Genomic DNA, 27,726 nt, shown 5'->3' with positions numbered 1-27,726 from the left:
GCTATTCATATGGTAAATGGTGCTAGGTATGTATTTTTCAAGCATGAATTTATGGATATCTGTGTAGTAAAGATATGAAAAGTAACAACTGCTTTCATTAGGAAATATAAGGCAGAAACAGAGAGAGAGAGGGAGAGACTCAGGGGCCTTGTTGGCCATTATCCATGCAGCGTTTTCATTTTCGTACACGACAGCAGGAGATACAAAGAAGTCAGCTGGAGTGTGTGTGTGTGTGTGTGTGTGTGTGTGTGTGTGTGTGTGTGTGTGTGTGTGTGTGTGTGTGTGTGTGTGTGTGTGTGTGTGTGTGTGTGTGTGTGTGCGCGTGCGTGCCACCTCTGGTTGCAGGACCGCTCTGTGCGGGGTACAATACACAGTTTTACTGAACAATTAACACAAAGTGATGAAATTGTTCAGTGTGCTACAGCAAGACAAAACTGAGAGCTTTCAATACTACTCACATCCCCGGACAGTTGCTATTGTAATAAAATCTCTGTCATTTCATAAGTGGAAGTTCCCCATAGAACAGTGCTTAAACTGCAACATACGAAATGCTATTGCTAATAACCACCATTAGAAAACAAATTCATGTTAATTGGATGCTTCATGTTCTCATGGGCTGAAGATAACAACATACAGTCTGACAGTGTATTAAATGTGTTTAGATAAAGCATATCATGGTTTATTTAACACATTAAAGCTGCATTAATAAGAACAGCAGTATAATAATTGATGTCTCTCAGCCCTCATACGCCGCTGATCAATCTGTTAGCTAACTAGCTAGCTTGCAAACAGCGGCTGAGTAGCACATCTGGCAGCAACATTTGGACAGTGTCACGTTGTTGCAATACAAAAAATTTAGACTTTGATACATGGTGCAATTGAAGGAAAGTAGATTGTTGCTTTTTTCTTTGTTTTTATACAAAATTTAATCAACACTGGCACATGGACATTGCATGCAAATACAGCATTTTTTGCTCACCGTGGGCTAATTTTTCACTCTTTTACTAAGTCCTGCACAACCATGACCAGTAAAGAAACAAAAAAATTGTCTCCTGTGCAGTGTAACAAAGTTATAATACCGTGAAAAAGAGAACAAATAAAGTAGCTTTTCTTTGCTTTTTGTCTAACTGACCAGCATGTTGTACATGAGTAGTTCAAGGACCAATTAAAAGTTTAAAGTTCTACAACTCCTTCTGGCTCTTGACAATTTTTGAAAAGAAGATGCCTTTCAAACCCGACAGTGGCTCACTTTAGTACAATTCAAGTTACAAGTATTGTTCATTCATTTTCTTCATCTCCATTCTCCCATCATGTGTGATTGAGTCATACCAGAGACCCCACACAAGCAAAAGTTTGCTGTCTCCAATTACATCCTTCCATTGTTAAATCCATCCTCTTGCTTCTCTCTCTTCCTCATCACTAAAACACTAGGAGCAGCGGCCTTGAAAGCACCTGCATGAGCCACCGAGGGGCCACAGGTGGGAGGAGTCCGTGACGGCTGAGACGTGTGGAAGTGGGTGTTGGGGATGGAAGAGGAGGTGGCGGTGGAAAGGTCATCATGAATAGTACATGAGGGTGGAGGAGGTCAGGCTGCTCAGTGTCCGTCACCTCCTGCAGATGATCTGCAGCTGGTTTGGGTGGGGGTTTGTGACTGGCCAGACGCCGGTGTGTGTCTGTGCATGTGTGTGCATGTGGTAGCCGTGATCTCTTCCATATTCATGCCTCAGCCCTAACCATATGTATTCAGCAGCACATGAGACCCTTTACATCCTGGAAATTGGACTGGAAATAATGGAAGGAGACACGGGGTGGAAGTGTGACCTCTGACCTGCACTCTGCGTGTGTGTGTGTGGTGCTCACATAAAGAGTCTTGATTGGTACAGATAGTTTGAATTAATTCCTTGGTGACAAAACACGCACACAGATACAACGCAGATGGCTTCCTTAAAAAGGTAATTTTCATTGGTGCCCTTTCGATTACCTTCCAGTCTAGTTTCATCGCTGAACACACGTAACATCTAGGACAGAATAGAAGGATTAATACATCATAAACAGAACGGTCTGTTTGTTATATTTTTTCATATCTGTCTTGTCTGCCCTGAACGGTATTTGAGATCTGTCAAGGCGGTGAGGTACACGTCTTCAACCACCCACTCCACTGCTACAATGAAACCAATCAGTAGGAGGGCAGGGTTGAGACTTGTGTAACCAAATGGCAAAAAACAACAATTACATCAAAGACTAGAATGTAATTGAATCACTGAGAGGTTTTGCTATGGTTTAAAAAAAGGTTCTAATCAATATGCAGGGCATGAACAGCTTCCAATGAGCCAAATTCATTTTTCTTTTATTGTTTTAGGTTCTGTTTAATCAAGTATGAGAACAGAATAACAGCTGGCAAAATCCAATTTTTTTTCTACTGGAAATTGTTCATAAACATAAAATCAATTAGAAGCAAATGACAAAAGAAATTTCATTTTCTTGTTAAGCTTTATGGGCAAATGTTCTGTATAAATGTAAGAGTGGAGATGATTTGGAGCTAATTTTAACTGACAGACTTTGAATGTAGCATTGAGGAAACGATAAATAAGAACATTTAAGTATTACTGCTGTCACATGCACACAATGAACAGCCACAAAAGATGGTAATTCAGCACAAAGTGGCTGTAATTTGTGGTCTTAAAAGGACATACCGCAGTTTTGCGTGTCTCAATCTGTATTCAGCCATCTGAATCCAGTGTGAAAATCAGCGGAGGAAAGTAACTTTAAAAACAATTTGGATATATTTTATTTCAGTACCTCTGTATTATGCTACGTCGTACTGTATTTCTACTTCACTACATTTCTGAGGGACATATTGCACTTTCTACTCAGCTACACATATTTGACAGCTTTTGGTACTTTTACCGTCTAAACCTCAAGACCTTTATCATGAAGAAAGAAAATTCAAAAGTTTTTGTAGTTTTTTTTTTAACAAAAAATTTTTGGAATCATCTAATTCATTAATTTTCCCTTGTCCCCACTCCACTATGTGTTAAAACAGTCAGCATTTCTGCTTAAAAGTCCCCACATTTTGAGTACAAGTGGTTTATTTTTGTGAATTTCTAAATACCACACATAGTGGGTTAAGATGAAGATTTTATACAATGACTAAAATAACAAGGTTTTACAGTCATATCCTCATTCAGGATGCGTAACGTACACATTTATGACATCCGGGTTATTACAAATGTGTACATTATGTATGGATACTGAATCACGTGACCTAAATATGTAGTGGGTGGTAGGAACTGATGGGACTTGGAAACACCCCCACACTTTAACCAATTGTTCCTTGTCTCAATTCAGATGGATAAATCTTGATAAGTCTGCAGTGGTTTATTTGTAGTAGGATTGCAATCATGCGATCGTGAGCAGGTAGCTGACATAGTGTTAACTTGTTGTCATAGTTACAGTGGCGCCATGCCGTTATCTCGCAATGATACAGAAATCTTTAACAAATCCATTAATCCAGACTATAAGCCTAATCACTACCAAAATTGAATAACATGGTCATTATGTCATTTCTGAATTTCCCTACAAATTTCATCAAAATTTGTTTGTCTGTTTGTAAGTAATGTTGCTAACAGACAAACAGACGGACAAACGTATGGCGATGGTCACATATTTCCGGCGTTCCTTGGGAGAATAATGACATATCAGTCAGAGAAACCAAATCAGGACTTTAATTTTAATACTTGTGCTGCTTATACTTGCGCAGTTTTACTTCATTAGGATTTCCATGCAGGACTTTTACTTGTAATTGAATATTTTCACTGTCCTGTGAAGGTTTTACTGGTTTTACTAAGTACTGCTCTAACAATTGTAAAAAGTAACAATATAAATTCTCCTGTGCCTGTGTAGGAGCTCTGCCAAGTCAAGAAAATGACACTAATAATGCCACCAGGGTCAGACATCTTTAACAAAAAATCTGCTTTACTAGACACAGCGTTTAAAAGACTAATCTGTAACCAACAGTAGACTTTAATAGCTGCATTAAAGTAAGAATGCTAAATATGGTGAGATACTACGACGAAGATATTTTTGCACATCATTAGAAGGAATCAGAGAAGACAAAAGCAAATGAATTCACTTGAACATTCTCACTTGAAATATGCAATGACTTGTTCTATAAAGTGTCAATGATCTCGAACCAAACAGACTCAAAATGTTCGAATCTTTCTAGTATTACAGCCAGCCAAGTGTCAGTGCCGAGAAACGTGTCCAAAAACGTGCTGGACTGACTTATTATCACCAAAGGTACAAGAACAGGCAGTACCAGCCCTCCACTCTCTCCATGCACATACATCGTACACTCCACCTATACACTTATCTCTTCCGTCTCTGTTTTCTGCCTTCACTCTTTTTCTTTGACACCTCAGTGTTTCATTATTAATCTTTACACCAATTCTCTCTTCAATCAGACTCCTTCCAGCACACACACAGGATTTAATAATTGATACATTTCCCAGGACTCTGTCTAAAAATAGTTCATTCAACCTATTCCCAATGCATTTTTAAGAACAAGTAGCAGATCCAGACTTGAGGATGAACTTCGTCCTAAAAGAAAATACTAAATACATACTTAAAAAAAAAAAAGAGGATGAACTATGTGCTTCGGACGCAAGACCTGGAATTGGAATTCATACCTGGCACACGCTGACACCACATTAATCCTTGACTCCATGGAGGTGAGAGAGATAAAAATGAGGAGGAAGGGGGAAGACATGTACAGTGCTAAACCGAGGTGTATTAATAACACTAGCTTCCTGCTCAGCACTGATCCCCTGATGGGCCCTCAGGCAGCAGCATATGGCCCCACCAACACCAAAACATACATAAAGCCAACAGCACTTTATATTAGCTTATGCAATGCAGGAGCAATCCCGCATAATCCTTGACTATCCTTGAGGCCTTATCCCACCGTTGACGAGTGGGAAGTTTAGAAGCTACAGAAAGCACAGCAAAGGCAAAACACTGGGCCTCTGATACCATAGGCACCGTATCAAGGTGAATGATTTGACCTAAAGCATCACAGAAAAGGCAAGCATTGTTCAAATTTGCCCCAAAAACGAAATGCAGTGAGGTGACAAAAAGCCTGTGAGGGCATTTATGAGCTTCCATTTCCAACCTTTTTGCAGGAAGCTTTGATTTCTTACAGATACTATGCATATCATAGAGTTGCTGCTGCTGCTGCTGGGAGAGAACAAAAAAAGAAAAGAATAAATGAATGAAGTGTATATGTGAAATGTTTGCTAACGTCTCCTGTGCTACATAAGGTATAATGTCCATGGTGGTGTTACGTTTTTTTGTGTCTTTACTCTGTATTTTAACCACACTGCATGTGCAGTCGTGGTAATGAGATATTAAATAGCACCAGGAGAGCTCAGTTTTTATTACTAAGAGTGAAGCTGAAATTATAAAGAGATCCCCAATTAGTGCCTTATCTTACCCAACAGTTTAAAGTTCAATATCTGTGTGGAATACATTATGAAGCGTTTCTTTGCTTTTCTCTTTTTTTTCCTACTCATTCTTGGGAATCTGTGCACCTTCTACCACACAGCAGAAGCTCAGAGTGTGATTGCAGATGGTGCGCATGGCTCAGTTTGTGTGCATGTGTTCCTCAAGGCAAAGAGCAGCGATGGCGATCCTTTTTTCTGACTCTTCTCACGGATACTGCCTCTGGTCGTAGAATCCCAGTCCAGTTCGCACAGTGTGTGCTCATGGTGCAACTGCTTTAAAGAGTGTAATATAATATATAATAAATGCCAAGTGTGAGGTGCAGCTCGGTCAGATGACACAGTCTGAGTTATGGCTTCACCTCCTTGGGCTACATATGTTTACATTCAGAGTACATAAAGCTCAATGAAAGTCTCACTAAACACCAGGAGAGTGCTATGCCGCTGTACTGATGCAGCTTACAAATATAGTATGAACTCTGGTGTCTCTCTTAGCTTAAATAGGATGCAACTGTGCTTGTCAAAGACAAATTTCCTGCAAGAGAAACATTCTGACACTGCATACTTAATGACACAGCTTCATGTCAGAATATGTGTCGCATATGTTACCTCCGTCTGTGAAATGTAGCAATCTGGACTCATTAAAGAGGCCTCTACTCACATGTTTGGATATAATGTGCTCTAGGTATTAATGTGGAAAACGTAAGCTGTAATCAGCATTTGTTAGAAATGTGCAGTTCTGTCCGACAAAATGTCATGGTAAAATGTGTGATGATGCGTCATGGAGTTAAATAAGTTTCAGCTGTGGTGTGATATAATATTCAAATAATTTTGTTGGACTCTGACCATGAAAATATATTCTTGAGCTGCCACCAACAATGAATTAATCTATCAACTATTTCCCCAATTAGTCAATCAATTCAAAGTGAGAAGCAGGTATAGTCCAGAGGCCTTTTCCCACAGCTGTAAATTTGGTAAGAATCCATTTCAGAAGACAGCTTAACTTAAAACTCACACTTAAATGTTTTATGGCTCTTATCCAGGTTGTTTTCTCCTCACTCGACCCTTGCTTGTGTTGTATCTACTCTCAGATGTACGTCGCTTTGGATAAAAGCATCCGCTAAATGAAATTGTTCAACTGTAAATAGAACATCTGCAGAAACTTGCTATGGCCCTCTCGGAGGGAACAGGAGGCCTCCTACCTCCAGCAGAACCTGATAAGGGTCCTACAGTGCCAGTTGTGAGGAAAACCACACTTCTGGAGAAGAGAAGATTCCATTCTTCACTGTGACCTCCTGACCTTTCTCTCTCCCTGACACTCAGAATTTTCTAGACTTTTCTGTATGTGATGGATCAATACAAGCAGATTTGATTAATTTATGATTTCTCAACCTGAATATTCTTAACAAAGGTCTCTCAGATGGCCTAATTTAAATATCTGAGTGGTGCCCCTGATGAACCAGTGCAATTTTAATCACAAAGTCTAGTGTCTACATATGTGATGCAGCCACGTGAGGCTACACATTTTACATATTCTTTAATCCTATTATTTGGCACAGCCGTGCAAAGCTGTTACGCTACGTCTTATTATTATTTACTGCTCCCAGGTGAGACTACTTTCTGCTACGCAATTTAGATATTTTTGCTATAAATAATTAGAATTCCTTGTATGAGGCTATTTTCGCTACACATGATAAGATAAAAAGATGGCTTATCATTTAAGAAAAACAGTAAAATATGTAAATAAGAACACTTCTATCACATACAGTGCATGTCAGCACAGAGAGCGGAATAGAAGCAAACTGATGTAAAGCGCCTCTATGTTAAATAGCTCCTGTGTTTTTTTTTTCTTGGTATGCATGCGGACATTTCGCTGTGCTGCTGTGACCTTTCATCAAAACTTTGTACAATGTAATAATCACAAATTCTCACCAATATTCACCAATACTGTCCAATGACTGGAGCCAGAAAAGGCAGGTGCTGTCATGCAACAAATCAGCTAAAAGGCTAGTGTAGGAAAAAAGGAGCTGTTACAACCTGAAATTTGTGTATCATCTGCTTTCAGCTTCTGTCCAAAATAATATGATAACGAGCTATTAACACAGAAGTGTTCATCAAAACAAAACAGGGAGCAGTATCATGACATCCTCACCTCTTTCAAATTCATTTTAACTTCAGCAGTGTTTGTTGTGGGCGTACCAACAGCATCATCTCTGCTGCAATGACTCAAATGATCCAGTCTGATCAGAAATCTTTTTGGTACGCTGTGATCCCATCCCAACCAAGCACTGCCCACAACTCTCATACTGTTACTGTAGTTTGTGAGCACAAACAAAAACGTTCAAAATATTTTTTTGAAAAGATGTGTGAATAAATTTGCAAACACACAGTACCAGTCTAAAGTTTGAACACACCTTCTCATTCAATGCTCTTTATTTATTTATATTATTTTCTACATTGTAGATTAATACTGAAGATGAACACCTTTTTTACAACCTAATTCCATATGTATTCTTTTATATGTGATGTCTTCACTATTAATCTACAATGTAGAAAATAATAAATAAAAACTATTGACTGACAAGGTTAACTTTTCACTGGTAGTTTATATTGTTCTTAAATATTACATCATCCTGCTGTGTCTTGAAAAACTAAAGCAAGCATAAAATTCAAAACAGAAGAATAGACTAGACAGATGGAGGCCGTGGTTTTGATTTTCAATCCCATTTACACAGGATACATTTTTTAAGGAAGCAAAAGGCTTCTCTGTGATAATCCTGTTCTTCATGATGTAAAGTATTAGCCGTTTAATCTAGATTGAAAGCCTTTCCCTAAATAAAAAGAGAGCTGCTAAAAATTTAAACAGATGACAGCGCTGCTGTACCTGTGTGCTGCATATAGTTCAGAGCAGTGTGCTGGGATAAAGTGTGCGATGTCTCCGCTGATTTCTCTCCTGGCTCATTAAAACTTGATGAACCTGAACACTCCCTCTAAAAGCAGTGGCGGCTCTTTGACAGAGTGGGGCTTGCCTCTGTCCATTAGCATAATGTGTTCGGTGATAGAAAAGGGCAAGATCATGAGGAAGACAGGGTTTTAGGAAAGTTGATTTTCTGAAAACGTGCATACCAACGTGTATACCAGCTAAGCAAGTAGCTCAGCTAATCATTAGCCCCGCACTGGTCAAGGCTGTGTTTTAGGTAGGTAAATTCAAAGTATGGACTGGAAGGCATTGGTCATAATGACAAACCTTTAGAGTATCATCACCCATCTCTGTCATTTCCCTGGGCTGTATAGGGAGTCTATGCCTCCATGTCTCTAAGACTCTAAAGTCAATGTTTTGGTTTAGTGAGCCACAACTGCAAGGCCAGTTCATGGATCCACATGATTAGTAGGGAGTTTAAAAAAGGGTACGTTGTTCTGTTTATACTACAATAGGTATGCTTTGGTCTGCTAAATAGACGGTCCCATTGCTTCTCTTATCAAACCCAGAAACACACACAGGGCTCTGGTAGATCCGACTGAAAGGCTGTGACTGCACTTTTTACAGCATATAGCAGCTGGTTACAGACTGGCCTGTAGCACCGTGTCAATGTGATTATTCTTCAGGAGTGCTGAGCACAGTGGGCTCCAACAACGGAAAGCATGTACAAAAGAGAGCAACTCTGAAGTCCAGCAGCAACTACTTCATTTACATTTATTTAAATGATGAATTATGAGGGTAAGGATAACAGAAAATCACCTTGTAACTCACTTAAAGCACTGTTTTACTCTGGCACATGTACAGTTGGTGTCCTTGCAGTGGGGGCTGCACATGGACCACCAGGGACTTGGATAAATAAAAGCACACAGAAAGTGTGAAATACTTTACATGTGTGCACAATGTTCTCATCACTCACTCCCAGCTACAGCGGATTGCTGTTTTCAGAAGAAAACCAATCATCTGTAGCAAGCACAACTTGAGCAGCTACTTTGTCACTGCTTTAAAGTGACCGTAGGTAATATCATTTCATTCTAATTTTAGGTGTAATCACAAATTTTGACCATAGCATTTCACTAACAATGTTTAAATTAAGGTTTCTATTAAATATACACTACCGTTCAAAAGTTTGGGGTCACCCAGACAATTTCAAGTCTTCCATGAAAACTCACACTTAATAATTACACAAGGGTTTTCTAATCATCAATTAGCCTTTCAGCACCATTAGCTAACACAATGTAGCATTAGAACACAGGAGTGATGGTTGCTGGAAATGTTCCTCTGTACCCCTATGGAGATATTCCATTAAAAAGCAGCTGTTTCCAGCTAGAATATTCATTTACCACATTAACAATGTCTAGGTCGCATTTCTGATTCATTTAATGTTATCATCTCTGAAAAAATGCTTTTCTTTCAAAACAAGGATATTTCTTAGTGACTCCAAACTTTTGAACAGCAGTGTATATCTGTTGATGTGTGTGAATGCCTGCACCTTTGGATTTTTCTTTTTTGCTTGTTTTTTATTTGTACTGTTTTTTTTCAGAATCTAACAACCAATCTGGGTTATCGAGTAACTAGTCTATCAGAAGCTGTGTCAATCGGCTATAGCAACTTGTGTTAAATTTCCCATTCCTTGTTTGCCTACAAGTACACAGTACAATACAAGCCAAAGGAAGGAAGAAATTGGACGAGAAGAGAGAAACTAAGAAAAGGCAAAATACAAAGTGAGATCAGACAAGGGTCAACATCTGAGAGGCATTTTTTAGATGGCAGGACTGTAATCGGCTGCAGAGTGATGTGGAGGATGTCCTGTTCCTTCTTGACAATAACAGCAGCTGAAGAATCTTAAGGACCACTCCATAAGAGATTGGGCTTCTTTAGGTAACTGCTAGATGTGGCAGTTTTTATACTGGAATGATAAAGGATCATACATTGTCTGGATATCAGTTTTCTTAGTTATTTTTATGAAGTCCTCTAGATTTGTTGTTCTGATCACACTAGAATCTACTGATGTATTTAAGCATCGGCAACCCAGTTCTTCTGTCTGCTGCATGTAAAACACATCACTTCCTGCGTGACAGCAGTCTTTTCCCCTGTGTTTAGAACAACTAATGAAAAGCTTTACCGATTAGATGCAGACTAAATAATTCACTCCATAAAATCCAAGAACTGCAGACAGAAACAGAGATGAATTTATAGAAGAAATGTTGCAGATTGTGATGCTTAAAATTAAAAAAAAAAAATCTAAGCTGCATCTGTGAGAGTTAATTATGTATGGATGTTTGCAAAATTTAACTTCACGGGGACGCAGATCCCTTTGAAGAAACATTCCACTGAAGTGGCCTGGATTCCAACATATGTCACTGTATATACATTACCATTCATTAGTTTGGGGTCACTTAGAAATGTCCTTATTTTTTTGTAAGAAAAGCATTTTTTTCAATGAAGATAACATTAGATGCGAAATACAGAAATACAGTTGAGACATTGTTAATGTTGTAAATCACTATTATACCTGGAAACAGCTAAATACTCTCCCAAGGAACAGTGGCGTTATGTGACGATCGGCATACGTTTGTCTGTCCGTCTGTCTGCTAGCAACATTACTCAAAAACAGAATAACGGATTTGGATGAAATTTTCAGGGAAGGTCAGAAATGACACAAGGACCAAATGATCAGATTTTGGCAGTGATGCAGCTTATAGTCTGGATCCACAGATTTGTTAAAGATTTGTGTATCATTGTGGCATCACTGTAACTATGGCAACAAGTGAACACTACGTCAGTTGCCTGCTGACGGTCACATGATTGTGATCCTACAACAAATCCACCGCTGCAGACTTTTCGAGACTTATCAGTCAGAAATGATACAAAGAACATTTGATAAATGGCAGGAATGTTTCTGAGTCCCATCAATTCCTGCTGTCCGCTACATATTTAGGTCAAGCGATTCATTATCCGTATATACCGTACACATGCATAACACACACCTGTGCTCAAGGCAAGGTCATTTTGTTTTGTGAAGATATCTAGATTAAATGCTGCCATGATTTCAGCCACCAGAAATGATACAACGACTGAGCAGCCTTGGTGGAGTACTGTGCTCTCTGAGTGTTTTTCTTATTTTTAACAGAATATCTCCATAGGGGTACAGAGGAACATTTCCAGCAACCATCACTCCTGTGTTCTAATGCTACATTGTGTTAGCTAATGGTGTAGAAAGGCTAACTGACGATTAGAAAACCCTTGTGCAGTTATGCTAGCACATTAATAAAAGTGTTAGTTTTCATGGAAAACATGAAATTGTCTGGGTGACCTCAAACTTTTGAACGGTAATGTGCTGGTGTAGGCAGCTAAAAGTCAATCCTGAGCTGTGTATGAGTTTGAAAGGTATTTGATTGGCAAGCAGCAGTGGGAAGACTAGTCATCATCTTTTGGCGAAGCTGGTTTATGGTGCATCCTTTGACAAATATCCGTCGCTGTTTGTTTACCTGCATTAGTTGGAGGGTGTGCTGATGCATAATAATGACAGTGTGTGTGCTTGAATATGTACGTGCTCATATGTAAGCGTGTGTGTATTTAGCAGGCCCACGAGGCTCTGTTTCCTATCTCCAACACCATCTTTTGCAGGAGGACTACTATGACCAATCTAACACTGCCCCAGGAACACAATGCGTGTGTGTTCATGTGTGTATGTGTGTGTGTGTGTTGGCTGCCATCTGGCCCTGTCACTGGCCTGCCTCGCTGTAGCAGCTCCTGACCTGTGCGGCCGTCTAACAGGGCTGCTGAACCTGGCTGCCATCTCGAACTGCTCCTGTTCAAAGCCACTGGACGAGCCAGACAAGGAGAAGAAAAATGCCAAAGAACTCAGTTATCTGATTGAAAGACATAAATAGGGAGCTTCACATCATCACCCAAACCAATCCCTGTTCCACTCAGCTATAATGGAACTGGTCGAGGGGGTGGGAAAGTGATTGAATCTTAGTGTGGCATCAGATGAACCCAGCGTGGAGCTGAGGTAATTGCACATTCTTTTTTTTCCCCCCTTTTTGGTGCTTCTACGTGGACATAAAAGTCTCATTTGGAACAAGAGGAAATGTATTACCTCTCAGGGGCTTGATGAGTGCTACACGGCTAAACCCCACCCCTTGCAGACATGGATGCACCCACCACATGCTGCGTCTAGATCCAACTCACAACATGCTCCAATGACCATCCACTTAGCAATGCATATTTGAGCTGTGCAACGATTGGCTTGATCGAGTCGATTCTCATCCTTTATTAAAAGCCATTCGCTGATGTTGTCCTTTGATATGACGGAGAAGAGGACAGCTGAGCTACCGATGGGGCATTAAATAGTGCGGGGAACAGTAGTCTGTGAGGGGCACCAAGTGGAAAAGCAGTTTTAATTAAATTTCTCTATCAGCTTCTGGCAAACACACACCCTCACTCTCACACACTCTGAAGGTGCTAAGTCATCCCCCAGGCTGACGAGCCCTCAGCACCCAGGGCAAAGGAGAGGGCATTTCTGGGAGAGGGAGGAAGAGAGAAGACGACGGAGGAGGAGGATGAGTGAAGGGGGAGATCAATCAAAGTCAAATTTCAGTTCAGAGCAATTTCTGAATGATGATAACTTAATGTTAGCAATATGCAGGATGGTGAGAGTGCTTGTATCTGAGTTGCTCCCCGAACTGTCATGCTCTCACTCTCTGTACAATTCCTTCTTTCCATCATTCCTCACGCCCTACTTTCGTTTTCTTTCCTCAGTTCTTTCCTCCTGTTCTTCCTCTCTGTTAACCACAGTATACCGTTGATTCTTTCCCTAGCGCTTGTCAGTGTTTTACCAGTGAAACTTTAATGATAAGACATACACTGCCATTCAAAAGTTTGGGGTCACTAGAAATGTCCTCATTTTACACACGTGTTTGTATTGTGTAAAAATGAATCCAGACAAGACCTGGAAGGTTGTAGCCGCAGTTGGGGTCTTAGTGTGTGTGTGCGTGCATGTGTGTGTGTGTGTGTGTGTAAGGAGAGGATGTGTGCATTGTTTGTATTGTGGTTGTGTCTGTGTTTGTGTTTCAGTTTTATCGGAAGCAGGATAAAGAAAGGAAATCCAAACAATCCCAGAGGAGGGCTGCACACTGCAGAAAAAAAATCTGCTCCGGTTTGGAGTTTGGAAAAGCATTTTCCAACTGTTAATTTTGCCACCGTAACAGCTGATTAAACACTGATCCATCCTATCAGGCAAATATCTATAAGACAACAATCTCACGCGCTCCCACTCGAGACTGTGGCCTTGAATCAAGCTGTAACACCTTGATGAAGCGGAGGAGAAGCGATCTGTCACTTCATTTGGGAAAATTACTGAAGGGATACGACGAAGCAATAAGATGTATAACAGGTTTGTTACTGTAAGAAGAAGTTTTTGCAGTGTTGTGACAGGAGACACCTGTGGGAGATAAGGGCTGTCAGCCACCACTGGGAAATGTCACCGCTAATACAAATCACATGTGGAGGGACTCACACTGAATGCCTTGTTTCCGGCAAGAGAGAGTGTGTGTGTGTGCATGAGACATGAGCTCACTTGCATTGAAATTCCACATGTGCGCAGCACATGTTGAGCGCATGTGGTTGCACTTCTGGTGAATGTGAACGCATAGCTGATATTTGGCACACAACCCACTCAGCCATATATCAGACAAGACACAGACATGGAAAGCTTCGGTTTCAGCTGTGCTTGTGTCATTTTCTGGACTGTTGCATGCTAATGCAGACAGCAGACTAAAAGTGTGGTGTTTTTCAAGCCACCAAACAATAGCCCATTACTTACAGCATTCAGGAGAGTTTTCATGCTTGTTATGCCAGCCCGCTAGGTCAGTTTCAAATTGCACATTTGGCACAGTGCCTTTGTCTTGTCGTCGCTCAATTTAAAGTTCCCACACAGCTGAGGTCTTGAGCATTTTGTCTTCCCTTTAGCTGCCAAAGAGGACTAAAGCGTGACATTCACTGTTAGTAAGCGGGCTGTCAGTCGCTGCAATGATCCCCACATTTAACAGTGCAATTACAAAGTGTAAATATAGCACAAGAATGAAGTGACAGGATGTATTTTGCAGTTCACCTTTATTAATAGCTGGCACTTAGCAAAAGACAAACAAGAAAAAACATACATCTGCAGTTCTAAATTGTCCGTAGGTGTGAGTGTGACTGCTTGTCTCTACAGTATGTGTAGCCCTGTGATAGACTGGTGACCTGTCCAGGATGTGTCCTGCCTTCACCCTAAGTCACATGGGATAGACTCCAGCCCCCCATGACCCTAATGAGGATTAAGTGATGTTTAGATAATGGATGGATGGAAATACATCTGCATAAAACAAATACACAAACTGTCAAAATTCTGGTCCAGTTCTGCTCAGTTGTCAGGAAAATAAACAGATTTAGCTGAGTTGTTATTATCAGAACCTGGGACACAAGAATTTCTATACAACACATGCAATAAATACACCTTAAAATGCATTTTATGAAATATCATTTCTAAACTTTTTTTGGACACTTGAATGGCCCCTGCGATTTATTGCTGCAACACCATCAAATTGTGTGCTCACAGGAGATGGTTTAATAAAGGAAATGATCAAAATTGCTGCAGCAGATGCTGAGACATCCTCACTTTCAGGTCTCCGTATGGGTCAAGCTCCAGATACGCTGAGTCCTGCATTTCCCACAATGCAACTACCAGTAACAACATCTTTTAATTACAACTCCCTTGCCCTGTACAAGCTAAAAGCACAAAAGTGCATCTACAGGCAAGTAAACTGATCTTAACCCCCTGAAACTCATACAGCTTCTGGGTGCTTTTGCTGTTGTCAAATTTTTAATCACCGTCGGCTCATTTTTAAAGGCACTATAAAGTCAAGCACCACCATCCCTAGAACTAGAGAGGGCTCAAAAATGCCTTTTGTGCGGCTGACAAAGTTAGAATGTAAGAAATCATGAGGGAAAAGAAAAAGAAAAGCAAAAGGCTCATCATGCTATAAACATTTTACTACTACTGTCGTTAATTTGCTTCCATACATGTCTCCCATCTCACTTACACAATCAAATGGCATATTCTTAGTAGAAACATGTAGAATGAAGTGATTTGGATGAAATATCATTAACTTTAAGCTCAGGTGTGGATTTTCTGATGAAATGGTACTTCACAGATGATGACTTACTATTTTTTTTCAAAGATACACTCAAGTTCAAACGTTTGGGCTTACCCAGACAATTTCATGTTTTCCATGAAAACTCACAAATTTATTCATGTGCTAACATAATTGCACAAGGGTTTTCTAATCATAAATTAGCCTTTCAATGTCAATAGCTAACACAATGTAGCATCACAACAACACCACCACAGGAGTGATGCTTGCCTCTGTACCCCTATGTAGATATTCCATTAAAAATCAGCCGTTTCCAGCTAGAATAATCATTCACCACATTGACTCTGTCTAGACTGTATTTCTGATTAATTTAATGTTATCTTCCTCGAAAATAATTGCTTTTCTTTCAAAAATAAGGACATTTCTAAGTGACTCAAACTTTTGAACGGTAGTCTAAGTGGTGTAAAGTGGGGGATTTTTAATTTTCTTTAAATTGGCTCTTCTATTTAGCAGGATCCACCAGCCCTATTTTCTGTGTATTATCACTGTTCTTTGTGTTAATTTGCCACTGAGCAATAAATTGCTCTACCAAACCAATAACATCTGATGATTTTTGTTCCACCCAGCTGACCCCAGCAGTTGGATCGTAACAAAGGGTTAACGTGTGAAACTGGAAAAATGGCCCGCTAAATACCCTGAATTGCTTCACCTAAATGCTTCACCCCTTCTGCTGTGATGGGGGAAAGGTCTTTTATTTAATTATGTGTTGAATATATACATTTTCTGCAGCATAACCACCTTAACCCTGACCTTAAATGGGGTTGAATCCAACATCCATAAATGGTAAACAGCAGTGGACTCAAGTTGCCAGACACACACACACACACTAAAGGTGTTTGCGTTCAGTGACACCAACCCTTAATTATAGAGTTATAGAGTCTACGGAGTGCATGAAACTCTGAAGGATCAATTGCAAGAGTGCTGAGCAGATACACAGACACACAGCGCTCTGCCTGTTGGCTTATTATGGAAAAACCTTTGGGGAACTTTTTACATTTTTCATTGAACTTCCTGTTTTTCTGCTCATCATCATTATGTTAGTGTGGAAACTTAGCTGTTCACACAGTATAAAACCTGTTCAAACAGCCAAATTACAGAGCTGTGCACACATTGAGCCTCACATGTTGATTCACTGTGTACAATCGGCAGACGCACACAAAATTCCATCCTTTTTTCACGAAAAAATAAACACAATGGCTAAATTGTTCAAATTATCCTCAATTCTTCGTGGTTTTTTTTCTATTTCTATCCTTCTCTTTCTTTCTCTCCCTCATTATGGAAATGAGAAAGCAGGTGGACGTGCGATTTTGTCGGAATACTAAACACATTCTCTGTTCTGTGTGCTGCACACACTCTCTGAGGTGTGTGGCTGAGAAATCTGATGGCGATGCAATGAAACGATGAGTTAAATGCGCAGGGAGTAGATAAGAAAATACAAACCGAGCCGTCTTTGGGAGGAAATTAATTCCCCTGATTCTGTCACAAGTGCACGAAACATCCTTCAACTCTTTTCCAATTGACTGACAGACAGTTAGATAGATAAATTGTTTCATCTGCAGTCAAATTTACGACTCTGCACAATGTACACACCTCCAAGCACGATACCACAACTGAATTCTGCTGTGCACAGAGCACAGAAATCACTAGTAAGGTAGAAAATTAAGGCAATATGGCTGATGCGCTTAGTAATTCTTAGATGTCAAATGTCAGTACAGAGGATTCACTTTTCTTTTGAAGCACAGGTTAACAAAGGTGGGAAGAACACTCATATTGGGAAAATAAATTCTGCTCAGCTCCAGATGGATTGCTAAGAACTTATTTTTGTTTTTTTACAGTGTGTGGTTTCTAGTGGTTCATAAAATGGTTTTGTGTCCAATGCTGTCTTAAGATGTTGAATTCAAGTGGGATTTCTATTCTGACCTGAGGAATGTTAGAAAAGTAGGCAGATCATTAGGACCAGTGCCACTGAAAGCAGAGGTGAGGCATTTTAGGTACAATTTCCTTAACATCACGCTTGTCAGGGATGTACTGAATTCAAGTAAAGCAGAGTTTTATTTTAAGCCTTACTTTGATGCAGATGTGGACATTAGCGGTGCTGTAAAACAGCATGAAGGCGAAAGCAGTGCTCTGTTTATTTAAACGTGAAAATGCAATAAAAACAACTAGTCTCCAAAATCAATAAATAACTCATTCATCTCGCTGATGATCTGAATTTCTGGAATTAGCATTGTGTCTATAATAGAGCAGCACTAGTCAGTCGTATGGAATATTTCAGCTGCAGAAAGGATGATGTTGACCAAGAAGAAACACAAAGGGTCTTACAATTGTTGTCACGCCACAAGCCAGCATAATTAATTTGTTTTGATCATGTAAATCAGAACCACAAAACTCTGCATGATGACTGCAAAATCAGATCTGAATATCAACCAAAACAACGTCTTCACCAGTGTTACAGCAACTGGTTCACGCTCACAGTCAGTCTTCACACATCATTCAATATTGCAATGTCAGGTTCTTCCATTATCATGTACTCAAAAGTCTTTTTTTTCTGATTCTAGCTGCATAAAGACGGTGAGGGCTCAGTCTCTGCCGTGTGCTCACACCATTGATCAGTGGAGGGAAAATCTTGCAATCCTCAACTCAGTATACCCACAGCTTGCATGTATAAATACCTCATACAGAAATTCTGTAAGGATGTGCTTAAATGCTATTTTTGACCAGAAAGTAAGCAGACAACAGATATTGTCTTAAAACGCCGCCATGTCACATTGGCTCCCTTTACTGCCTCGCTGCAGTATATACATATATATGTTTCTTTAGCTGGCCAATCAGTAACATTCAAATGATAGTGATTTGCAGTCCTTTTCTTTGTGTTTCTCTCTGTCTCAATATCTTCTGCCCTCTGTCTCGCTCTCTGCTATCATAAATCTTATTAAAGCTCAGCGAGAGGGCAGCAATGAGCACGCTGTACACACACACACACACACACACACACACACAAACGAAAGAACGACTTGATGAAATCCCCATTTTTGCATGGTGTGTGCGTGCCTGGTCCCTTGTTTGGTGGAGAGAAAAAAACAGCAGTCGCTGACATGCTGCGGGGCCGAGTGTCAGTGTGTTGTAATTGTATCCAGTGGAGCAGAACACATATATTCAACAGACACACACACACACAAACACACAGATTCTGGTTGATATCAGGGCTTCCAGGGTCCAGAAGTCAAATGCAAGGGGATGATGAAAACACATGTAGGCTAAGGCTAACCAGTGTTTGTGTTTGTGTGTGTGTGTGCATGTGTGTGTTAACAGGGTGGGTGCCACTTCCTACCCGCTACAGACGGAGTATGAATTATGAATACCCTCTTTACCAGGATGTCATGAGCTGGTCGGCAACTAGATGTACACATTGTCGCCGTGACAACCTCCAATAAATTCACCGCTACACGCTAACATCTCCACTGTAAATTTGAAAAGTTGAGTGATGCAATCAGCTCATAACACCCTTACATTTTCGAACCTTCGGTAACTTGAATGCGTGCATCTGGTTGTGTTTGTGTTCTTGTGGAGGGTGGGATGTTCAGAATGAATGGTTTCCTACCCTCCCTGTGTGGGAGCCTTAAAGGAAAACACACACACACATATTTAACAAATTCATCACACAAACACAGGAACACAAAGCACACACCGACATTCCCACAGCACACACGCGCACACACAAACTGGGATAAAAGTCGATACAAACTGTAAAATGAGATGTTAGGGGTTCTGTAATGTGTGTGTGTGTGTGTGTGTGTGAGTGTGTGTGTGCGCTGCGAGTCTATGTGTGTTGATGCACACATCCTGAGGTTCAACTGCAATCTGTAAACAGTGTTTCTGGATGAGTGAAGAAAAACAAGAAGCAAGGGGTGAAATGTTCAGGAGAGAGTATGAGTGTGTGTGTGTGTGTGTGTGTGTGTGTGTGTGTGTGTGTGTGTGTGTGTGTGTGTGTGTGTGTCTGACAGAACAAGAACGAGCAAGAGAGCACTGAACTGCAGATGCCTGACTCTTACAGCTTCTGCAAGAAAACTAAGACGTACTGTATACGCTCTCTGCGTGAACAATGTGGATATTGTGAGCGCTGAGCAAAGCGCTCTCTTTAACTCCTGCGTCTTAATAAGAAGAACACTGGCTGTGATGCAGGATTCAGCCAATAGCAGGATATCATGACACAATATTGTTCAGAAACACGTTGACAAGGCAAGGCACTCATTTCCCTCTAATTAACAACCTGACAATGAAATTCACTGCATTGGTTACACTTCCCAGTGTGGTTATTTTCTGACATTGCCACCCAACAATTAAATTAGCGTCTGCCCATCACCGCTTAAAATGGAACAATGACTGAGTCCCAATTTCTAATAACTTGCTGCTGTGTTAATAAGACACAATGAGCAGCGCAGCCTCAAACTGTCGCCGCGTAGCCAATATCGGCGTCAACATGTGACCAACACAGAGAGCTCATTTAAAGTGACATTAGGCAATTCTGCATGCTAATTGCTTTCACTATATGACAAAGAGCTGGGAAGCTGGGGTGCGCTTTCAGCGTTTCACTGTACAGCCATGCAGAGCGATAAGGGCTCCGATAAGCAGACAGAAGCTATTAATTAGCTCGCATGGATTTATGCGGTCAATAGGGTTTTGTTTATCCAGCTAATGTCATCCCTTCGATTTCATTTCAGAGACTTAGGGTAATGGAAATTTATTTTATTTTATATTTTAGTCTATTTTTTTTAATCTCTTGGTCTGTTGTGAGGAAGAGGACAAATTTTGTGTCTCTAACGAGGCAAAATGAAGAGCAGCACAGAAAGCTTTAATCAGTGTGAAGTAGTACTTTTTAGAGAAATAATATGATGCAAAGACCGTACCGAAAAGCACACTCTGACTCAACATATCACTTGGATATTGGATTTTTAAGCATTTATTTCACATTGAAAGCAGATTTCGGAACTTCACTTAAACCTGACGTGATTCGCAACATTCCTGATCCTCTAAAACTGACATGTTTATCAGAGATCCTGGGTGACGGCTTTCAGATCAAAGCCACAGACAGCTCAGTGTGCTGTCCATCCACATCAAACAGCTGCTGATCCTTACAAGGTCCAAGGTCCCTGATTAACCTGCAGCTTTGCTCCATAACTGTGGGACCTATCAAAGAAAACCTGCATCGCTAACTGTGTCAACAATTACTCTGTGTCATAGGGAATCAAAAGCAAATAGTGGTGCACTTTAGAGCTTCAGCGCACCCTCTTCTCTGGCTGATATTTTTGTTTTTCCCTCTTTGGAGAGAAGAGGCGAGTCTCGCTGGATCAATACTGGCTGAGCTGAGGTCGGGTGAGGCGAGGCTGTGTGAGAACGCCGCCAGCGAGAAGTGGGTTCGCCGCATTTGGCTAATTCCTTCGTCTCTCACCTTTGTTTCTGAAAAGCACTCCTCACTGGTTCTTCAGACGCTCGCGTAAGCATCGGCCGAGTCCTCCACAGACACGAAACGAGACAGGCCAAGGTGAGGAAACAGAGTGCAGCTGTGCAATTTGCAAGCTTTGTGTGCTTTAAAAGGGCAACAAACTTTCAGCTGATAAAGTCGAGGCTGTCCGCTTACCCCACCAGCCTCCACAACAGCGGGCTAACAAGCTGCTCGCTGTTAAAAGCCGGACATGACAACTCTTCTGTGAAATCGTAATCCTGGAGAGGCAACTTTACAGTGTACCTCTGATATCTTGATGTGAGACATTCTCAGGCAGTACCCCCCACCCTGGCTAAATGATGAGGTAGATATTTTGTCTCTGTTGTGTAAAATCTATGATGTGAAAAGATTTAATTAAGATAGGCCGAGGAGTCATAATTAATTCTGCCTCTCTCTGAGTCAGGCTTACTGTCAAGAACACAGGGAAGGCTCCGGCAGAATAAATTGCAGGAGTCTTGTGCATGTGTGTGTTTGTCAGAGCCCGTCGGAGCCAATGGCGGGCGTGGAGTGCATGGCTACTGTGTTCTCCGACAGCTGACTTTGAATTATGTCAGTTCTACGTACTGTTCTCAAAGTGCTACTGAGCCCACTGGCACCTTTTTCTTACACGCGTCCCACAATCTTAGATCAAATCACATTTTGGTCCAGGAGTTTATTTTGACTGTCAGTGAGGAGCATCCCCTAGAGAGAGCTGTCAGTGACAAATGTGAAATTGAAAGCTTTGCAGCAAATGGGCTCTGGCCAGGCAGGTGGTGCTGCAGACAGAACAGTCACAGGAGACCTCTGAACTGTCTGAGGCTCCGCTCTTCCATTACACATCCTTTCTTTCAGAGTCTCTGGCCTGTTTTGAATCTTGTTTGGCCATTGTTTGGCCGTCTAAGGTTGTAATAGGATGAAGTGAAGGATTCACCGCCAGGGAGGCATTGTCTCTGATTTTCCTTTTGGCCTAAAAGCGTTAAGATAGAATTCAAGAAGTGAACTGTTTTCGTTCAAATACAGCTATATTCAGCATTAATCAAAAAGTCATCTGAAGTTTTAATATTCACTTTTAACAAACAACATTTCTAATATCACTTATGGCGCCATGATTTGTCCTTCACCCATGAACGAGCATTTTCTATACTTCCTCTGGATGTGGACATGAACAGCAGGGGGCTGAGGGCCTCACTGATGAAGCATTTCTCTTCGTCAACCCCCATTACCAAGGTCCAATACTAATCCCTCAAGCTGCAAATTCTGTGAGCTTTCTCGCTTTAGCCAAACACGCAACAACTGTCTTATTATCAGGAGACGACAGGCAATAATGAGTATGGCCTGAGCCAAGCAACTGCTGCTTTGAGCTTTCAAAGAAAAAGCCTAATTAAAGGCTGCTTTGTGACTTTTGTCACTTTTTTGACTGGTGATTATAGGCCATTCAGTGGGGAGGATTCGTCAGCTATTTGCGGGTGGCACACCCCATAAATATCATCTAAGGGCTTTGCTCATGTTGTGCCGAACCTGCATTTCCCCTAGTGAGTTCCAGGATTCTCTCACTCTAATTTGCAGAACAAATTCCTTTACTTTCTGCAGAATCTCCTCGTGCTAATAAGGACATCTCATCAACGGCATTTCAGAGACAAGCCAGGCTGTTTAAGAATGCAGGCTTCTTGGTATCTTGTCTGTGATTTCCTGTAATTAAGTACTGGGGAGCGGCGCGTCCTTGGCGCTGAGGACAAGTTCAGTAGAACAAGCTCTGTGCTCTTTGGAGCAGATTTGACTAATAGCAGAGCTATATTAGCCCTCTGCTGGTCCACAGCATCTTCTAAATCACACCACTACTAAAACCGTACGTCTCCAAAAAGTGGCCTACTCTACTATTTGGGCCAACTCTAATTGTCCCACTAATCTCCTCAGCGTTAAATGACCCAGAGAAACTGGTTCCCACAGGGCAGGCTTACCCGGCTGATTGGAGACTTTGCTTTTTGTTTTGCTTGGCATATTAAAACAGCATAGGCTGCTGATGGAAAGCCTACAAAACTATTGGAAATATAATTAAGGGCTAGCAGCAGCTTTTAAACGGTTGACTAGTGCAGAAACAAACTGTGCCCCTCAGACAGCAAAAACTTTAATATACGGGAAATGAGTGGCTCAATCGATAAGCAGGGCGTTATTTCTTTTGTCGAGGAAAATTCAATGGAAGTCAGGAATGGGCTGCTTCACTGCCCGCATACTGTTTCTTATTTTCCTATTGGAGAGCCAAATTTTGTGGCAATATTTGCTGCAAAAACAAACAAACAGAGGCCTCTCTGTAAGATATAATCATCTGTCAAGCCAATTTCATCCGTCATTAAGGCAAAAACAAGTAACTGCTGTAAACTGTGCTGACTGCAGTTGAATCTCGAGTGTTTTGTGATGAGGCACAAAAGGGGCAAAAGCAGACATCCCATACATTCCCTCAGGTGTCAAGGTGAGACACAGTTGAGAAATACTTCAATCAGGCTCAATTGTTTGTTGAAGCCAAACGCCGCAGCCGTTCCACATTGACAGTGAGCAGCCTATTGTCCTCACTCTGCCAGACAATGACATTCATCATAAACCACCTCTAATTCGATACATTTTTTAAACAGACATCTTTGACAAAATGCTTTTCTAAGTCAGCTGGCTTATGGGACAAGTGATAGAGCAATTATCAGAACCAGATTCAGCAAACTCACACCCCGGCCTTTTTTCCCTGGCATCAGCCGACTCTGGGATCATTAGAAACATTTTCTCTTTGTGTTTTCTCCTTCCAAACCTCTGGCTTTGTAGCTTGCACGCAGGCAGGATGATACAACACCTTCAGAACTAGCAGGAGTCCATCCCTGGCTATCTGTCAGTGCAGCAAAAACACACCAAAGTCTATCAAACACTGTCGTACTGTGCTGCCTCTGATAAATATTCATGATAACAGCTTGAAAACCAGCTGTTTTTCTCCAATTAAAGCTTGTCAAGAGCTACTGTTTTGAAAATAAATTGTTGCTTTTTTTTTTTTTCAATAAATGTCTCATGTTTTTGGACCAGAAAACAAGTGCAACATTGCAAAGATTTAAATATGCCAGATGGGCGGAGAACATATGGATAACAAGGCGAAGTAATGGTGTTCTGTGCCCCCGGCCTACAAACCCCCAGCAGCCTAAAGTAGTGTTGAATGCTCACGGAAAGGGAGGGGTATTATCCTATTAGACCCTATCAGAAGGATGTGAATGCTGCTGCGGTAACAACTATTGAACATCAGCCCAACTAGCCGTGCGGAGCAGATCAAATCAAGTCATCAAAAGATCCTTCGTACATCAAAGCCGCGAGCAGGCCGGGCCACGTGCCTGCCATACCAACAGCGTAGAAACAAAAAGCAGAGCAGCCAAATCTGGCAAAGAGCACAGACGGCTGCCCACTTCAAAGGCAGAGATGTGCTGTCTGCGGTCATTATTCGCAGGAACCCCTGTCCCCAGAAAGCCAGCGGTCAATGAAGGCGAGCAGAGAGAACCCACAGAGGACTTACCATCAGGAGGCTGGGCCGGTGTGAAGTGAGGTGGTTTGTCTGAAAGAGATAAAAGAGAGAGAGAGAAATAGGTTTTTAGTTTTGGGAAGATTCAGCGACTTCCCAGGGGTGGAGGCCGAGTAATTGAGTTGCTGCGAAAAAAAAAGAGGAGACACATTCTGTCTACAGGCTGGGCTTTTCTATCTGACACATTCTAATGCAGTGACTGCGCCTCAGCAGAAATCCAGCTGAGCTAATCGACAGGAGTACATTTCAGAAACAGAAGTATCATCGCTGTCATTCGTTGCTTCTGTGGTCTTCTGATCCCAAATCACACTGCATGGCTTTTGATATGACAGGAGGACATAGGGATCTGCTTTTGTTTTGGGTTGAAAAGTCTGAGATGAGACACTACTGTTCAAAAGTTTGGGGTCACCCAGGCAATTTCATGTTTTCCATGAAAACTCACACTTTTATTCATGTGCTAACATAATTTCACAAGGGTTTTCTAATCATCAATTAGCCTTTCATCACCATTAGCTAACACGAAGTAGCATTAGAAAACAGGAGTGATGGTTGCTGGAAATGTTCCTCTGTACCCCTATGGAGATATTCCATTAAAAATCAGCCGTTTACAGCTCGAATAGTCATTTACCACATTAACTATGTCTGACTGGATTTCTGATTAATTCAATGTTATCATCATTGAAAAAATGCTTTTCTTTCAAAAATAAGGGCATTTCTAAGGGACCCCAAACTTTTGAACAGCAGTGTTCTGTATTTGAGTAAAATCTCAGTCCTCATGCATGATGTCATTCTGCTCTCCTGGTCAACACCCAGGAGACGATGACATCAGACTTGTCAGTTGGTGGGAATCATAAAGCAAGACCTGTGGTGTCAAATGACCAAGTATGGAGTAACACTCAGGGGGAAATTCTTGTGCAACCTGAGCCCTTTGCAACTTTGATGCTTTCAAAAGAAGACAAATTTGACCAGGCTATAGCAACTGACACTTGCGATGTAGTTTGTTTTCACTTTACTGAACAGGGATGTAGGAGATATCATTCATGACAAAAGAAAAACGGGCTAAAAACAGAAATCTTGCCTCAACTAATATTTGTTTTTATTGTTGTTCATTGTCATGATTATTTTTTTCCAATTATGTTTTGGGCAAAGAAAAGGGAAAAAGCAATTTCACAGAGCCTTAGGAAATGTCTCTAAATTGTTTATATTGTTAGAGAAACACACTGAAACCCAGAAATGTGCAATTTCCAATATGAAACAGCCAATTTTCACATTTGAGCAGCTGTAACCAGAAAAAGGTTGTTCGCCGAAACAATGGTCTATTCAAATCGTGGTAGATTAATTTTCTGTGGATTGGCTAACTGATTAAACAACTAATCATTTCACCAGCAAACAGGAAACATCAACTGGAACAGACATATGGCACCAACATCGTCTAAGAAAAGCATCCAGCTTGTTTATTCTTGCAGAATCATACTTGGTGTTAATTGAACATGTTTCTTTCACAAAACCGGGAAAATCGCAAAGCACTGCTGTCATGTAGCAGGGATCCTCACTAAGTGGAGAGTCTCTCGCAAACACAATGTGCTCCTCTAAGATCATTGTGATGCGCTGGTCACAGTGTACCAGGGGCACTAGAGCACCAAGCACGACCCAACCAAACCGCCATCTGCACTCTGGCAGTCAATTCGGCTGTCTGACTCACTAAGCAAAGCCCCAGCGAGTTGTCAGAGCTGCCTGCACTGAACAAACACACACATTCAGAAAGGCTGTGCAACCACCCAGCCATCTTTCCAATGTCTATGCACTGTGAGGGATAATGAGGAAGATAAAACACATCGCATCAATTACCCTGCTAACACATTTTTCCGGGGCCCCCGTCAACCGCAACGCCGAAGCTTTTTTTTCAGGACTTCTGCGATACCCGTCAGCATCCCGAGACACAGCTGAGTTTTAAATTTAGGCTCACTTAAAATTGCTTGTCAACAGCCAGGGCTTGGGGGAAGAAAGAGAAACAGTGTGTCTGACTGCTTGTGTGTGTGCGTGTGAGGGAGAGAAAGAGAAAAAATGAGGAGAGGGGAGAGCAGAGGCGAGGCTGGTGCTAGAGGTGAATAATGAAGTGTCTGCTGAAGCTGTTTCCCAGTCAGTCATGACGGTAACTGATTTCCATCTGGGGTGGGGGGGATTTCAAGAAAACATATGAAACGAGGAGAACAGAAATCGGCACGAGGCAGATACAGAAGAAGTTCTGCTAAGAGTGCAAAAGGAGCATCGACGGGGGCTGTACTTCCCATCCCGCATCTGTAAGCATGCCCAAACAAACACACGGCAATGGAGACACATTGTCGCACAAGGTGAATCAGAAAGAGCCTGACAGAGCGGGTGTAGTACAAAGTGAGGCAGAATGGCGGGCAAAGCTAAACGATTTCTTCGCATTTCCATAACGAAAGGACAAGATAAGGTCTTTCCATAAACATATCAGCCATTTCCATCTCTCTGTGCACCTGGCAAAGCCTGTGAGAGTTCCTGTGCCTGTGTGAATGTCACAACATGGCCATCATTCTTCATATATCTTCAGCAAATCAATACGTGTCTGACTGTGACATTTAGCCATGTGCAGAAAGAGGTGCGTGTGCGGATCTTTGTATGTGTGTCACCTTCCCCTTTGCTGTAGTTGATGTATAGTCGTACAGAATGATGAAGCGAGTGCGTGTCCATGTGTGGGCTCCGTTGGCAAGCAGACGAATTTGGAGAAAGGGGGTAACAAACTATGAGCCCATGTGTGGACATCCTTCACCCCATATGGCGACAACAGAAATTGCGAATCTGAGGTTGCATGACTCCTCTAACACCCTTCCTCCCACCACACACAAGACACACACACACACACATCACCACTACCAGCGCTATCACTATCCCATCCAGCTGTCCTTGTGGTCACATGGCGATGACTCTTGGCAGCATAATAGAGCCCTTTTCAGCTCATCAATTTCTCCCGTGCACATTTCTTTTCACTCGGCCTTCTGAGA

General features: G+C 41.4%; 1 protein-coding gene across 1 annotated transcript in view; it reads right to left on the bottom strand.

Annotated features, from left to right (window-relative positions):
- The window catches only part of agrn (agrin), a 331,672-nt gene that overhangs the window by 166,281 nt on the left and 137,665 nt on the right, over positions 1 to 27,726 (bottom strand). The window contains 1 exon segment of the mRNA XM_051950218.1: positions 24,695 to 24,733. Within this exon segment, the coding sequence (XP_051806178.1) occupies positions 24,695 to 24,733 (39 nt within the window).

The sequence above is a fragment of the Acanthochromis polyacanthus genome, chromosome 6 (genome assembly GCF_021347895.1).
Source record: "Acanthochromis polyacanthus isolate Apoly-LR-REF ecotype Palm Island chromosome 6, KAUST_Apoly_ChrSc, whole genome shotgun sequence".
Lineage (NCBI taxonomy): Eukaryota > Metazoa > Chordata > Actinopteri > Pomacentridae > Acanthochromis > Acanthochromis polyacanthus.
Note: the sequence above shows the minus strand (reverse complement) of the source record. Positions and strands in the feature narration are given on the sequence as shown.